The 16967-nt window shown below is 51.9% G+C and overlaps 1 protein-coding gene across 2 annotated transcripts in view; it reads right to left on the minus strand.

Annotated features, from left to right (window-relative positions):
- Positions 1 to 1516: 1516 nt before the first annotated feature.
- LOC116947401 (CTTNBP2 N-terminal-like protein) overlaps positions 1517 to 16967 on the minus strand; it is a 48161-nt gene continuing 32710 nt past the window's right edge. Inside the window, exons 5-7 of one of the 2 annotated variants that reach the window (XM_076070626.1) lie at positions 12212 to 12319; positions 9073 to 10917; positions 1517 to 7929 (exon numbers count right to left, since the gene is read on the minus strand). In XM_076070626.1, the coding sequence (XP_075926741.1) occupies positions 7745 to 7929; positions 9073 to 10917; positions 12212 to 12319 (2138 nt within the window). In that variant the 3' untranslated portion in view covers positions 1517 to 7744. The remainder of the gene's footprint in view (positions 7930 to 9072; positions 10918 to 12211; positions 12320 to 16967) is intronic. The other variant, XM_032963086.2, reaches the window with a different exon arrangement.

Below are 16967 nucleotides of genomic sequence, written 5' to 3' on the forward strand. Positions count from 1 at the left end.
ACCGATGTGCTGAACTCCTAACTAATTTGCATGTTTTTTTTTACGTGACAAACCTTACTAATTGGCCCGTATTGGGTGGTGGCCGGTTTAACGACGCATTTATAATTACGCGATCCAACCCGATTTATCGGCAAAACATTTGTACTCGACGTTTTTGCGATTTCTCTTCTCCCTCCAAAGGCACCTGCTTGCGATGCTCCTCCAACTGGCACCTCATACTCTGATGACAATCGACTAAACATCGCAAGGATTCATGTCCTACAAACGTCTTTGGGTTTGGTGAAGTTTTATTGGGTGTGAAAATGTCCCAAAAATGTAAATATATACGAGAGGTGACGGCATGAGTTCAGAAGGCAGAACATGAGCCGGTGGTTTCTGACATCCCAAGTGTGCTTCTGGAAAGCCACCATTTCGTGATTTGTCTTAAATTCAGTTCATCGCGTATTGGCTAAATTCCAGCTCAGAGAATTAAAACGATTGTTATTATCAACTGTTATAGAACTCAAAATATTGCTTTGCCCGCCAATGTGTTGAACGTTGCATCTATTTCAGAGATAAGCAAGGTACGTGCTGCATTGCCTCGTGTCTAACTGTATGCAGTCACAGAAAGGGATCTCTGAAGTGCATTACATTTCGCTTGTTTGCCCAGTAATGCCTCACTGAGCCTCGCGATTCTTATTCAGGAGGGTCCTGCAACAGTTTTTTTTTACAGTAGGGGGCAATGCCTGCTGTGTAGATTTCAACTGAGCAATATGCTGGTAGTTTTTTTTAATTGGCAAAGTACAGCAAGTCTTGTGTTATCTCCTTCCATGGACCGTTCCCTGACCCGCAGGGCTGCGAGATTTTCCAAATGAATTTCTGATGTCTTGATGGTGAGCGCACGATGGGAAAATTTTACTTGGTGGAAAACAAATACAAAGCGACACCACGTGTATGTCTCACTCGATGCGGTGTGGAGGTTGTGATGTTACGCAATGGTGGTCCAGATATCTTGTGACCCTCATTTAATAATCTAAAACTTAAAACATTTAAAGGTGTAAATAGAAACGAATACCCAAATAGAAAAAAATGTTACGGTCAAATTAATGTGCGGGTCACAAAACATCTGGACCACCGTGTACAGGCTCTCCTTTTCTTACGAACATTCAACTTACGAACTTTCAGAGATACGAACAAACCTGGTCCGTATGTCCGGATGCCTGTTCGGACCGAGGGTCGAAAGTTCAACTGCCGCGCAATAGATCACGGGTTATGGCATCTACATCTGAAGAACGTGAAGAACCAGTGGCATCTACAGGAAATTATACAACTTTTAAAGCCATTCCCCCATGTTTAATGTACATGCCGTACAACGTGTTTGGAATCGACAGGAGTAAAGTTGGACTTACGAACAAATCGACTTGCATACAGACCTCTGGAACCGAACTCGTTCATAAGTAGGGTAGTCCCTTTACGTCGGTCGTTTTGTTGGTCAGTGAAAGCTGCAGTAATAAAAAAACACGGACGGACACAAGAGGAGGGATTTCCAGCCTTGGGTTTACATTTTAATTTCCAGTAAGGTGAGAGTGGGTGGAGATCTCGGGTCTGGAAATCTGTCACGGTGCCCAAATAAAAAAAAAATCTATTACGGTAACAAAAATACAAAACACGAAAAAAGAACAGAAAAAAATAAATCTTTACAGAAAAAATGTACTCTAAATCACTTTTAACAATGCAGAATATAGTATATCCAACAATACGATGTAATTATACCATCATCTGAACCGTTTCTTTTGTTCTATCAATAAAATTAAATGTAAAAATTAGGAAATATATTTACAGCATATCCATTGTCTCTAGACACACGATGAGTTTAATTTCTTTTTTTTTATAATAAAATGCTATAGTACATACGTTTTACGGTTTACAGCTCCACGAGTTACATTATACTGAAGTGTCCCCATATACAGACGAGTTAAAGGGTTACAGTCATACTTTCACTGTGTCAGAATCGTATATGGTACTGTACAAGTGACGTTTGCTTCCATCGGGGTACAAAAAACGAAGTGGTTCAAGCGGGAGGATTTCGTGTGGGCTGGCGGAAATGCGGTGTGGTGGTGGTGGCGATTCAAACATGAGGACGCGGTCCTTATTTGGAACCTAAAACTCTTTTTTTTAAAACATCCGTGCTTTGCTTCACAATTGCGTTCGCGGAAAAATGCAGTCGCAGCTCTGGATTGCCGGCGAAGGCCCTCGCGTCGCCAGGCGGTTTATTTATTTTGTTTTACAATTTAAACTGTAAGCAGGCAGCGCACAAAGCGAGTGGCCCGGCGCCGCCTGGGACAAGTCGCTGCTTTGAGATTTGAATCATTTGGCGGGACCCCGGGGTCCCGCAAAAATCAGGTCAATAATTATAATTTTTCTTCAGTCCGCCCACTCGTGATCCCGACAGCAACGCGCCGCCCGCCCAGACTCGTGCCAACAAGCGCCAGCAGCAGGCGGCGATCAACACGATGGGCGCCACCCCACCGGCCAAACGCAAGCCCCGGGGGGCGTCCGCCGCAGTCGCGCGCGGCGACGATGCCCTCCGGTCAGCCGTCGATCCTCAGCTTCTTTGCCAAGGCGAGCCCCACCGCCACCCCCAGGCAGGGAATTTAACGTGTTTGTGTAATTTTTCAACTTTTTACGAAACTTAGTGCCCCGAGTAGCTCTCGACGAGGCCAATCGATTGACACTAGTTTTGTTGTCGGTAAGGCAAGACTCGTGTCGCTACGCGGGTTTTCCCACCCCGGGGCAGTGATGGGACCCCGGGGTCCCGCCAATTGCTTCATTTGGCAAAACGTTTTCCACGGGTAGGAGCGGAGTCGAGGAACGGACGACGACACTCGGCAGCCTCTAACCCCCTCTAAACCTCGTGCGTCGTTCACTAAATCATTATCAGAGGGAGGAAGCACTTTCGCCGATACGACGTCATCACTTCAGTGTATTGTTCAGGGGCTGCAATTAGGAACACTGCTCTAACCGGTGAAATACACGGCGGGTAAAAAGGCTGAGCGAGCCTCCCCGGTTCATTTGTGCAAAGAGGTGAAGTTAAAGTCTGATCGACGAGGCTTAACGATACCCATCACTAAACGACTAAAACATATTTATATTGTACCAGGTAAGGCCCATTGAGCCACACAGCTCTTTTCTCAGACGTGACCTGGCCACAAATGGTAGCGTAACAAAGTGGGCTCCGTCGTGTGGAAATGTATAGCAGCCAAATACTCTAAACGCGTGACGTTGATTCTAAGTATGGAGGGAAAACCCCGGAGAAACAGCCACGCGACCACAGGGAGAACATGCAAAACTCCAAAATACAACAGGGCGTCAGGGTCGGGATCGAACCCACGGCCTCCTGTATACCAGGCGAGGTAGTTAACATCTCCTAGCCACTGTGGCACCCAACAATATTACCAAATGGGTCAAGAGGTGATTTACACGAAACGTTTGAATTGCGTCAAAGCCTGGCTTTTGCTCAGGCTTCGACAGACAAGGTTGCCGAATACTCTCACGCAGGGTTTTTATTGCGGTTGTGCCGTACACAGCCCTCCGACGAGTTTTTCGGGTCGTTCCGCGTGTTGTTTGGCACGATGTCCGACGTTTCGCTCCACGTGCTGGGGAGGGGGGGGGAGCCCCTTCAGGAAATGAATTCAGCAGCTCGAGTTTTCCCTTGCTTATTAGAGTGAGCTTCCGGTCGCATCAGTCAACAACCCACAGCAAACACCACGACCAGCAGCAGCAGCAGCAGGGAAAGCTCTACAATCGAGGAGGAAAATGAGCTGCTCAGTTCATATCCCGAAGGAGCTCCCACAATGCGCAGTGAAACGTCAGACATCATGTTTAAACACCACGCAATACGACCCGAAAACACGTCACATCAGAGCGCTAAGGTTGCTTAAGCGCTTCTGCGACCGTCTGGAACGTTCTTCCTTCCGATGTTAGGAAGCCACTGGAGCTTTGCACTTTTAAATCTAGCTTGAAAACGTATTCCTTGAGAACTGCTTGTTTTTGTGTTTAGTTTGTTGTCTCCCCCCCCCCCCGCCGCATCTTCAAAAAGCACGGTTGGCTACGTACGGTGCGAAAGAAGTTCAACATACACATGTTCAGCTCGGGGTACGCAGTTGTGAAAGTCGCCGCGAAGGAAGCCCCCACACGAAGCTCTAGTCCGACGTCCACTTCAGCAAACAAGCGACGCGTCTCTTTAAAGAAATAACCGTTTTTCATTAAATAATTCCACTCGAAGATTCACAATCAACCATTTCTCTTGGGTTTAGGCCACGTAACGATCTGGCCAACCGTGTTTGGTCACGAGACCCCTCGAGAATCCAACAAGTGAATTTGGGGTCACGTGTCGAAGCGTCGTCTCAACTCTCCGGCGAGTCGCACGCGGAACAATCCTCGCTGACAAATCTCGCAAATTAAAATGCACGAGACGTTTCGCTTAAAACTGCATCGAACCTCTCCAGGACAAAATGCAGGAGAGCGACGTTGAAGCCAAGACATGCCTCGCGACAGAAAGTTGGCCAGACCATTGCATGCCCTAAGCCATGCAAATTCCAAATCGTATCACGGGCTGTAACACCGACGTGTTAAGTCCACGAGGTTTTCCTGCCACCGAGGTTGGCTCGAGAGGGGAATTTTTTTTTTGCCTTCATCAGTTTTGCGTGCACACCTCTTTTTGAGATCGTGTCAGTGCAATGTTATGGATTTGATGCGCAACGACAAAGTCACATTTAATTTTCTTTCAATGTGAAGCTGAGGATGAGCCATGGCACAAGCAGAACCTAAGGCGTGGTTTTTTTGTATTTCCAGTTTGTAGCTTCCTACCCCACACTCTTCATTCGTTTTTAGTTCATAATCGCTCTGTAACACCGCATATATATCTCTCTCTCTCCGCAATAAAAAATATACCTTCAGATATTTCATACCAATAAAACGCCAAAGTTCAAGAGGAGAACGTAACTTTGATACCCTCTGGAGAATGCTGACCAATACTTATAACGCCGAATGGCACGACAAGCCAAACAAAGCCAAGTCATAGTTGAGATACGAGCCACCTTCCAGGCCATGCACTACCATTTCAAAACACTGAACACAGTGAGGAGGGGCGGGGGGGGGGTCAGGAGTGCAATGCAAAAGAACCGCGCGTTTTCACCGCGATTTAACCCCACCCCCCCCCGACGCAAAATCTCGCCTCCAAAAAAAATCCATGCAGCCACAAGCGCAATGGGCCGCACCACGGATGGCGCGCCACGTGCTCGCTCGAGACAGCGTTTGGGTAGGCAGACTTAGCTCGGGAGGCTTGGGAAGCGTTGGCAAAAGTGAGGCGCGCGCTCGCACACGTGCCACGCACACCACCACCACCACCCCCCCCCCCCCCCCAACTAAAACTACATTGGTAAACTTGTCACGACCAATGCTCGCCGCTGCTGGGCGTGGAGCCGGCGTGGCCTCCCCCGTGTCTTTTGTCGAGTTCTCGTTTGGCCCGGCTGAGACGCCTTTCGCAATGGTCCCGTTTAAATGAACGCAACCATTTCCTTTTTTTTTTAAGTCCTTCATGGAATCAAACACCAATGCGGTAACAGCTCCGTTTTAAGTGCAACGCGTCCATTGTTTGTACGTTCAAATCGGCCGGTAAACAATACTACACAGTAGAATGTAATTACAAAAACATAGGCTGGTCTGGTTTTGGCCGATAAAATGCATTTGGAGCATCTATTCCCCCGCCCACCCACCCAACGCCTGCATCGTCCCCCCCCCACCCAAAAAATAAAAAGTCCTCCCCGCAATTCGTCGAAATGACTCGCACCAACAGGGCGTGCGACGGCGACACGGGCCGGCACAACTCCAGCTTGCAAGCATTAGCAAGTTGAACGCTTTGGCAAATTGACGTCTAATTGTAGTGTTGGGAAGTGTACACAGAGCGCTCTTTACAAAGCAGCCGTAAGAGCTTCGGCATAATTTCCTCCTTTGAACGCTTGCTGCTGCTGCTACATTTCAGCGGACGGTTATTAAAACCATTTTGATTGGCAATTTCACGTAGTGAATTCAGCACCTCTTAATTGTAATAATACCTAGCGCAATTAACAGATCATTTAAAGTCATTGCACGGTTAATTTACAATATTAAATGCACAAGCGGGGTGGGTGGGTGGGCGCGTGGTTGGGTGGGTGCTCGAGTTGATGGGGGGGGGGGGGATAGTTGTACAGTGGATATAAAACAAAAGTCGGGAAGACAAAATCACAACAACAAAAAAGCGAATCACATTCGATGTGTAAAACCTCGAGAGTGTGGTGGACGAGCAAGCCGATGGCCCAACGGTGGCGGCCCAATGGTGGCGGCAATCAACCACACGCCCTGTGAGCGGCGCTGCCCGTGACGAATCCGGGCGTTGTGGGGGGGGGGGGTCCCGTTGAATGCCACCCCTTGTGCTCCCGGTAACGATGACGATTTCTATATTTGTAACCCCCTGACCCTCCCCGCTCGGCCAGGCTGCCCGGCGACAGCCGACCCGAGAAGCTCGTTTGCCGATTTGCGATAATTATTCACAGCTGGAATGGGTCGATATCAATGAATGCAAGCGAGAAAGGGTTTAGAGTCGATGGCCATCATCATCACCACTGCACTTTCTAACGAGGATTCATATAAGAACTCACCGTTTATATTTTTATATTTAAAAAATAAAATAAGAATTGCTATTTAAAAATCGCTATGCTTAAGCAAAATACAGTTCCATTTCAGACTCATTGTGCCTCCTGCCGTCGACCTGGACGAAAAGACAGAAAATCAGTAGCAACCTTCTGCACACACGTGCACGCACGCACACACACACACACACAAACTGTGCGACGTAGCCTCACTGGAATACGTTACAGCCTTCGCTTGATTAAACCTCTCCGCGCTTCCGCAACAAACATTGGCAATACGTTCAGCATCAATGATCGGTCAAGTAGCTCCAAGAAGCGCGTGGCATGGCGCAGTAGCCGCAGGTTCGCTCTCCGAGAAGGGGCCCAGCCGAGTGAGAGACAGCGACCCCCCCTCCTTTGGCCGCCTCTGCCTCGGCAGCGCGGCCGGACGTTCCCGGGGCCGCTCGCACGGGAGGGGGGGGGGGGGCGGACGTGTCCCAACAGCGTCCCGACGTCGTCGCGACGGCTGGGCCGCCGGGGACGCCGGACCGCGCGAGGCCTCCGTCAAAGTAGTGCCGGTTCCCCTTTGGCACCAGCAGCAGCAGCAGCAGCGGGGTCGGGATGGGCGGTGCGTAGCGGCGCGTACGCACACCCTGCGCTCAAATCGACCCCCTAACACATTCACAGCGTGTCAACCGCGTCCCTCGCCACGTCGCTACGGCCGCCCGCTGCAGTTGGCGCCCGCTTTCCACCCCGGGGGGTGGAGGAAATGGAAGTCAAGAGTCAAGAGGGGTGGGGAGGTGACACAGCTCAGGCCCAAGGCCTAAGGCCTGAGCAGTGGACGATGCATGGGTGAGAGGAGGAGGGCGGAGGAGGGTGCAGGAGGGAGGAATCCACCGTTCGGGTGAGATGGAGTAGACAAGAGAAGACGAATTCACATGCGGCGACTTCGGTGCAAGTGACATTGGTATGTAGGGGCTACGTCTCCCGCAGGAACGCCAACCTCTGCCCTAATGTGGGTGGCACAAGCAGCACCGTGGGGGTCACCACGTCGCCTCGTTAACCCACCGCCTTGCTTCACCGCAACAAGCGTGTTGTTATTTTTTAGTTTTGTTTGCAGGGCCCTTCCAGTCGTCCGGCCATTGCAGTTGCTCCTCCGGTTGATTGGCCGGCGGCGGTTGAACGCGGACGAGTCGGAGGGGTGAGGAGCGCCACTCTGCGAGAGCGACAGCAGGAAGGTGCCGGTGGATCGCGGCCCACGCCGCTAGCGAGCCGAGTCGACCTGCGAAGACAGCGAAAGGTTTTTTTTTGGGGGGGGGGGGAGTGTGAGGAGGTGGGGGAGGGTGATTGTGAGTTGTCTCGATTCCAGCGATGTGTGCACTCGATCACAGGCGTACAGCCACACTTGGCAAGTGGGGGGGGAGGGGTACATAACGAGTGCAGGGGTCGGCAATCAAAATAACAAGAGCCACTTTTTACGAATTCGGTAAAAAAATCTCAATATTTTAAGAGCGGCAATGCGACGTGAATACGAGACGGTGGCTCCTTAATAAATAACGGTCACGAAGCAGCAGTCCTTGAAGAGACGCAAGCGGCTCCCGGTTGTTGTTGTTTAAATTACGGAGATCATCTGTTAAGATTTCCCCCCCCCCCACTCCGGAGTTCTACTGTGCGCACTATTTAAATTATGTGAAATGTACTACTGGCAAGGTGGCTCGGTGGTAGAGTGAGGAGTTTTGGATGGTTGAGAGTCCAAATCCTGGTTTGCGGTTTGACTCGGCCCCATGAATATCAGTTTGATCCATATTTATTTCTGGGTTAAGCCACGTAGTAGTCTTATTCCAAAACACGTGTCATTACCCCTCCACCATCCTAAACAATCGTCACGTTAAAAATATATATATATAATTTATCCGTGACAATATATGATCAAGTTCTGACCCAATTCATCTCCTCGCCCGTGGCTTAAGAAATTCCGTGCCTGAATGTAACACGAACGTAAAGAGAAGTGGGAAGTCTACGGTGATTGTCCTAGGGAGAGACTCGACTACGCCATAGGAATGCGGGAATTTCCACCACAGGCTGTAAAGACGAGATGAGCAGCGTCTCTTAATGGTCATGTAAGCAAAGAAATAGTTTGTAGAACTACTGGCGACGGACTCAATACTGAGCCTACGAGCGATGCAACCGCTTCGTATTACACAACACCGACAGTGACTGCCTCGCGTTCCGTTTGTAATGAAACCAGGAGGTTCGTGTCGAACGACTTTGGACATTTTCTTCCACTTGAACGCCAATTAACTCCAAATGTAATTTCGAGTCACCTCCCACTAAAAGCTGCCATTCAACGTCATTAAACGGCAAATGAATGTTGAACGTCTGCGCACGATTAACGAGGCGTTGACGCGTCTGGCGCAACGCTCACCTGAGAAGCAGACCTGGCCGGCAGGGCGCCGCATCCATCCGAGCACGTGGCGGTGGCGGCGGCGGCGGCGGCGCCCGCCGCAGCCGTCGCCGCGGCGTTGGGGAGCTCCAGCGCGGACGCGAGGTTCCCCACCGCAGACGCGAGGTTCCCCACCGCGTTGTGCCGCGTCCCCTCCCCCTCGTGCTCCAGCGGCTCCACCGAGGGGTTCGAGTTGCTGTCGACCGCCAAGCTGCGCGCCGGCGCGCTCGTCGCCGCGTGGCTGCCTTGGATGAGCGACGGCTTCTTGGGCGGGATGGGCGGCGGGGCGCCACGGTCCAGGCGCAGCGACACCGACGGGCCCTTGGCGCCGCCGCCGCCGCCGCCGCCCGGCGCCGACGACGGCGACGGCGGCGGCGGGTTCCCGCCGGCCCTGCCCGGGGGGTGCGGCGCGTGCGCCGGCTCGGCGGCGCCGGGCGCCGGCGAGTGCGGCGCCGGGCGGTAGTCGGTGCCGAAGGGGGAGCTGCCGCACAGCGGCGGCGCCTTGCCCGCGGCCATGGCGGCCGCCTGCTGGCTGGCGAAGCGCGAGATCGCCTGGCTCACCGTGTTGCGTGCCAGGTTCTTGACGGGCGAGGAGTCGCGCCGGGCGCCCGTGGCGTCGGGGCTCGTGGGACCGTGAACGGTGACCGAGCTCGCCTGCAGCTGCTGTTGCTGCTGGACCTGCAGCTGCTGTTGCTGCTGCTGCTGCTCCTGCTCCACCTGCGTCTGGAACTTGAGCTTGGCCACCTGGAAGCGCGAGTTGAGGCCGGCGGAGTAGCCCGACCTCAGCGGGTCGGGGGTGGCCGCCGTGGGCGACCCGTCGCCGAGGCCCGACGGGGAGTGCGGCGAGAGCGAGCGCGGGGAGAGACCGGTGGCGGCGGCGGCGGCGGCGCCGGCGCCGGCCACGCCGCGGCCGGCGCGGGCCGGGGCGCCCGCGGACGGCGCGTCGTGGGAGTTGCTCGGCTCCAGGTGGCACAGGTTCGAAGGCTCCTCGTCGGGCACGGGGGCGGTGGCCCGCGGGGGCGAGGCCTCCGACGGGGAACACGACGGGGGGGTCACCTTGACGCGCGGCTCGCCCGGCGAGCGGGGCGCTTCTCCGGCGGCCGCGTTGCGGTTGAGGTCCGTCTCTCCGGCCCGCCGGGCGGGGCGGGCGTGGTTGGACCCGGCGTGAGCGGCGTGGCTCTCCGGTCCGTTGCGGGGCTCCCGCGGCTTCGCCGCCACGGCCGCCGTCGCTGCCGGGGCGCCGTCCGGGCAGGACGCGTCCCACGCCCCCCCCGCGACGGACGCCGCGGGGGGAGCGTCCGTCCCGGCCGCCGTCGAAACCAACGTCGCCGGCGCTTCGTCCGAGCCGGCGCCCACCGATCGCACCGGGGGCTTGGCCTCCACGCACTTGCTGCTCGTGGTTTTCGCCTCCGCTGCGGCGCCGTCGCTCCGAGCCTTCGATGCCAGGCCGGACTTGAGGCTGAGGATCTCCTCCTGCAGGCCCCTGGTGTGGTGCGCCTCGTGCTCGAGCTTGAGGCGCAGCTGCTCGCGCTCCGTATCGAACTCGGCGAGCTGCTTCTCGAGCTCGGCCTCCACCTGGCCGCTCTTCTTCTTGTGCACCTCCAGCAGGTCGCCCAGCTCCTCGGAGCGGCGCTTCTCCTCCGCCAGTCCCGTGTCCCTCTCGGCGAGCGCCGAGCGCTCCTTCTGCAGCTGCTCGGTGAGCAGCTCGTTCTCCTTGACGAGCATCAGCACCAGCTGCTTGCTCTTGGCGCGCTCCTCCCGCAGCTCGGCGGACAGCTTCTTCTGCTCCTTCTCCAGCTTCTTCACCTGCGACTTCTCGAAGTCCACCTGCGCACCCCAACGTGTGCGAGAATGTAGTTAAATATTTATATTATAGGGCCACGGTCGTTCAGTCACGTGCAGCACACCTCGAAATCGCCAGGGAGACACAGCCAGATGGTTAGCCGGCGCCAACAATTGCCCAAGTTCTGGAGCCTCCAATACTAAGATGTTTTCAACCAATTAAAAGAGTGTCTATGCAGCGACACCACTAGAGCCCCATAATGACGGAGGCTACACCGATTTCAATGCCTCTGCTCTCATTAACGAGGCTTTTTCGCCCTGACGTCGGATGGCCCAGGGCACACAACTTGGTAAAATATCTGGCTGGTTTGACGCCTGCATTTTACCAAACGTCAAATTCACACCGCACCACTGCCGGCGATAACGTCGTCCGGGCGGCACGCCGACGTTACTTGAGTGGTGGTGTGGCGCGGGGTGGAGCATGATAACGGCACGATATGATACACCGCATACGTTCCACGCTACATGCATCGAGTTGCGTTTATACAATCATCAATTGTTCACGACCCGCGTGCGTTACGCGTGACTGGTTCAAGTGACCCCTATGCACCCTTTACAGGTTGCACACACTCATCAGTGCTAAAATAAATAAGAATTGATTATTGAATGGAATTGTGACCCCCCGCCCTCCCCGAATCACGACAATTCATTGAATCGCCGGTGGGTGGGCGGTGAGATGAATTGTCACGTGCTTAAGTGAGCTGGTAGTGTGGTGTGCGATGAGACGGTGGTGATTGTTGGTCGTCCCCTGTGTCGCGGTATCATGGAGGAGGCTCGTGAAGGACGCTGCTGCTGCTACTGGGCAGTTGGAGGCAATCGCCCTCCAGCAACAACGGAGGGCAGAGGAGGGACGCTCAGAACAACGAGTGTCGGAGGTGGTTTGTGAGTAGTAGTACAACGTTGGCGGTAGTGCGGCGTGTCCCAAAGGTGCCTGGTCGCTGATGGTGTGGTGTCTGTAACAGTTGCAGTGCGGTGGCTTCTATGTTGAGTGGTGGCTGGTGTTGGGGTTTTGATTTTGAAGGTGTCGTGCGGGACGTGGTGCGGTGATCCGTTGCCGGTAGTGTGGCGAGTGTATCGCGGTGTCGAAGGTGAGCGGTTGGCCGGTGGTGCGGTGAGCGTATCACGGTGTCGAGGGCGAGCGTTGGCCGGTGGTGCGGTGAGCGTATCGCGGTGTCGAGGGTGAGCGGTTGGCCGGTGGTGCGGTGAGCGTATCGCAGTGTCGAGGGCGAGCGGTTGGCCGGTGGTGCGGTGAGCGTATCGCGATGTCGAGTGAGCGTGCCTGCTGCTCCAGGCGCTCGCGCTCCTTCTCCAGCATGAAGGTGACGTCGTCGCCCTGCGCCAGGTCCTGCGCGTGCCTCCTCCGCTCCTCCTCCAGCTCCTTCATGACCTGCTCGCCCGCAGCAGGTGCGCACGGAGGTGAAAGCGCTCAGGGATTTTAATTTCCAGTTTCATAGCGAACGTTCTACGGTCGTAGTGTGACGGGACAAAATGTCTCCTCGGAGCTCTCGCCGAGAAGCACATGACCCTCCGCGTCAGCGTACGGCTCACAGAAGCATACATCACAGAACTACTTCCGGGCTCACTTTAACTGACCTCTTATATCCAAACACTCGAGGAAGCGCTGCACTTTGTCAAATGCCCTGCTTCCGAGATGTGTTAATCGCATCACATTAAAACCAGCTTTTAATTATCAGAACTGAAATTCAGCCACATTAAGTGAAAACCACATTTTTTCTTCCAATTTTCACTGACTGGGGTGAAACCTTCAACTCACTACACTTGGGAACCCGGTTTAGTCACAGGCAGCTGGCCAGATTCGAACCCAAGACCTCAGCAGTGGTGGCTCAGTCCTCTGGAGCCCTGAGCCCTGAGACAACCCACACCACCACAACCCGTTACCGTATTTGTACTGTACAACAACAAAAATATTGTGCACTGTCATGGAGGATTATTAATAATTCTATCTGCTCATAAAAAATACAATTAGATTCAGATAGGTCCATTAGGTCCATCGGCCTATGAGCCTAATAGATCAATGGTCTCCAACAGAATTCTACACGAATCCGCACTGACTAGCGTGGTGAAGTATGGTCAAGCAACCAACACAACCAACGCAACCGACACAGCTTGAGTGAGTCGTCATCCAACAGTGGATCGGCAAATGGCTGAAAATTTAAAATTTCTCAAAAAAGTATTTTTCACGTCTAGTCACGGTGATGACATAAGGTTTTGAGATGCAACAGTCTGGCAGGCGGTTGGTTATGAGCCCTCGACTCGGCAAGCAACAGCACCCCGCACTTTGCATATAAGCTCGCACGTCAACGGTTCCATAAAGAGAAATAAAACCGAATGCCTGTCGCAAAGCAGATTAACCGCAATCGGAGAGGTTATGAGAGAGACAGTTAACTCATGCCCACGATGGGCTAAGGATTGGCTTAGAGAGACAGAGTTCCAGTCTAATAGGTTTACCGTGAGCCGACAGCAATCGCAAAACGTCTTCCCCTTTACGTAAACGACTGCATCAGGACATCCGTGCACAGCCCCCAAATTTTTCAACGGTCGCCTTTTCCGCCGACGTAGTAATCTTAAGCAATTCAAATTCTCGTTGTTGCCGGATAAAGTCTCAGACGTGTCTCTTCACGTTTTGCACACAGCACATTCCGGATGCATGGCTTTCATAAAACAAAAGAGGCTAAATTTTGATTTAAAGCTTTCGTGACTGCAGTGATTCATATTCTTGGTTCTTTCGGTAAAGTCACGTTGAAGGGAAACAATTAAATATATAAAACAATAAAATTCTCACGACGTTTCGACTGTAACACAAACAGTCATCATCAGGTGTGAAAAAAAAAACAACGGCAAGAAACATTTGAAACGGCCACTTCTTTCAAATGTTTCTTGCCATTATTTTTTTTTCACACCTGATGATTACTGTTTGTGTTACAGTCGAAACGTCGTGAGAATTTCACTGTTTTATATATATTTTTATTATTTTATTGTTTCCCTTCAACGTGACTTTACCGAAAGAACCAAGAATATAAAATAAGAGGTGGCTTAAATGAAGGCATGACCCAAAAAACAATCGGTTGTTATCTTGGCGAGCCTGTGTTCTCCCCTACCCCTGCCAATGCCGTCAGATTCCAGATTGAGGCTTTGCGAGCGACATAAAAGCATTTATAGTAACGATCAATCCGGCCATCGCAGCACTATCGTGATATACCTGCAACCGATGTTGAGTTTAAAGGCACGAGAGTGATACAGTATCGATGTCAGAATAGTGGCCCTGACTTAAATGTTAAAGACGTAACTTTAAAGAATAGGGGTTTTTTTTTTTGGTCATTAAGAAAGTTTTGAGCCCAGGACACACAACACAGGTTTTCTTCTTCTCCCCAGCGAAGCTGTGTTTGTTGTCGGTATGCGTCTTTGTTTAAACTGCACGCTGTAAACATGACGCACGCTCTGAAATAAACTCGGTGATTTCCTGCTTAAAAGACCACTGAGGCAGTGCTCATCTCCCGTTTACAGCCCTGAGCCAGTGGTGGAAGTTCCACATTCATATGGAGGGGTCGAGTCTCACCCATGGGACAGCCATTCTTGACCACCCCACGAAGTGGTATATATTTTATCGACCCTGGAGAATGATGATGGGCTGAGTAAACCCCCCTGGCCAGGATTTGAACTCGAAACTTTCCGATTGCGTGCCGTTCTCTCTGCTACGGAGCTGCTCGCTCCGAAACATTCGATGTTTTGCATCCCGTGCTCACTCCTCCCAAATCAACCGCGACCCATGCATTACGTACGTACGATAGAAATGAAAATGATGTATTCATTTCTCACCAAACATACCACCACGGCGAACCGACGGAGGTTTATTTCGGGGTTTTCTTGTTCTTGTTCACGATGTTTCTCTCTGCTCCACAGCACGGCGGGCCACAGGGGTGTGCCCCAAGTGGACTTGCGAAAAACACTGCGGTACTTTTGTTTTCCCAACAGGCACCCTCCTATGTCTCAGCCGCGAAATGATAGATCACCTGTTGCGTGCAATCTCGTTTTTGAACATCACTTAGCAGCCCAAACCGCTCGTGAGTACGGACCCCCATCCGCTCTGTGTGTGTGTGGTCGCGCGCAGGAACTCATTTGAATGTTCCGTCAAGCAAACGACAAAGCCGGGGCGGCAGACCTAATCACTCTAGATTTGAAGTTTTAATTCTAGATTTGAAGTTTTCGTGACTGCAGATATCCGTACTCTTTGGTTCTTTCGGTAAAGTCACGTGGTAGGTAGAAAATAAAATAAATAAAATCACGACGTTTCGGGCGCAACACCAGCGTCCGCCATCAGGTGGGACAACCACAGCAAGAAACAATTGCTGAAGTGGGCAAAAGGGCTGCTGTGACAAGAGGCCATATAGGTCAGAGAAGGGGGAGGAGCCAGGGAGGAGAGATAGAGAGGGGGGTGTGGGGTCGGGGAAAGTGGAGCGCTGCGAGAAGGATTAGGAGCAAGGCAAAATATATATATTTTATGCCTACGTGACTTTACCGAAAGACCTAATCACGTCGCTTTCACACACTCGCTGGCTGCCTCGGCTTAAGCCCGTGCCGTGCTGCCGCTGCCGTCCCACTCGGCAAAGTTTGTTTAAACTTTGTGCCAGAGTTGAAGAGTGGAATTTCAAACAAGAATCCGGGCCCCACAGAGGGGGTCGGGTTGGCAAACACAAAATCCAGGTCGACCAACCTCGCAGGATAAAGTTTACATCCGCGCGCAGGTAATTTGTCAAGGAAATCGAAGTCTGCAGATTAGTCAGAGGGAACCAAACGCATTCCCATAAACAAACAACACTGCTACTGTCATTGCCTGAGGGGGTTAAGAGTTGCATCTTCTTCTCACTGGTGCAACAGTGGGCTTCCCCAAGATTCTGCACGACAATCTGTAAAAAAACACCACAAAGACATCGGAAAGACAAAGGCTGCCCAGAAGCCACTTTTCCTGTCCGAAGTGCATCACGGGTAATCCTGCACTGCCGCCGTGGCTCTTTTAGCGACCGAAACAAAACTAAACTAAAACTACCTTTGTGTTTGCTCTTTGAGCAGTGAGTCACGGACACATTGTGTGTAACTCGTTATGAAATTACGGCAGACCAAATTGACAAGCTGCGTCGCGTGTGCACTCCCAAAAGCGAGGCCACGTAGGGAAAAAAAAGTCTATTAAATATTCAGTGACGTGTCAAAACGAATGGTAAAATTTTCACGGGAATGATCCTGTGATGCAGTTGAAATTTTCCGTCGTTTTTTCCATTGATGTTCCCTTTTCAGAAACCCCCCCCCCCAACCGCACACAACGTTTTAAAATATTAATTTAATATCCTTCAAGGAGTTTTCTTTCGCATTGAAAGAATCTTTATGTTTACTCTTCCGCTCGCAAGAGAACAAAGAATAGCGCACAGCTGTTTACGAATAGTGAAACAGCTGATTGGATGTGACAGTCTGGCAGATGCTGACAGTTGCAGTGCTTCAACTATCTTTTGTTTGCAGCCTGTGTAGCGTAACCTGCGTGAGGCTTTCGCATTTCTATTTTGCTATTTTGGCTATTTGTTTGATTTTACCAGGTAAGGCCCAATGAGCTATGCTGCTCTTTTTCAGAAGCCACCTGGCCACAAATGATAGCTCAACGAAGTGGCTCATCGTCGTGTGGAAATTTACAGCAGCCAAATACCCGAAACACATTTTTATAAACGGGGAGGGAAAAACCGTAGGACCCGGAGAAAAATCCATGAAACCATGGGGAGAACACGCAAACTCTAAATATACAGCAGGCGTGAGGGTCGGGATCTAATCCCAGGACCTCCTACATACCAGGCGAGGTAGTTAACATCTCGCCACCATGGCGCCCGGAGAGATATAAAATTTGTATATAATTTTTTCGATGTGTTTTTTGGGTTGTGTGGCGTGTTTTTCGGCATGATGTCCGACGTTTCGTTCTGTGGTCATGTCCCAACAAAGTGGGCCTTGTAAATATTAAAAAAAAAACTTTTATATGT

The sequence above is a fragment of the Petromyzon marinus genome, chromosome 30, assembly GCF_048934315.1.
Source record: "Petromyzon marinus isolate PM22_M1 ecotype Great Lakes invasive population chromosome 30, UKy_Petmar_22M1.pri1.0, whole genome shotgun sequence".
NCBI classification, from domain to species: domain Eukaryota; kingdom Metazoa; phylum Chordata; class Hyperoartia; order Petromyzontiformes; family Petromyzontidae; genus Petromyzon; species Petromyzon marinus.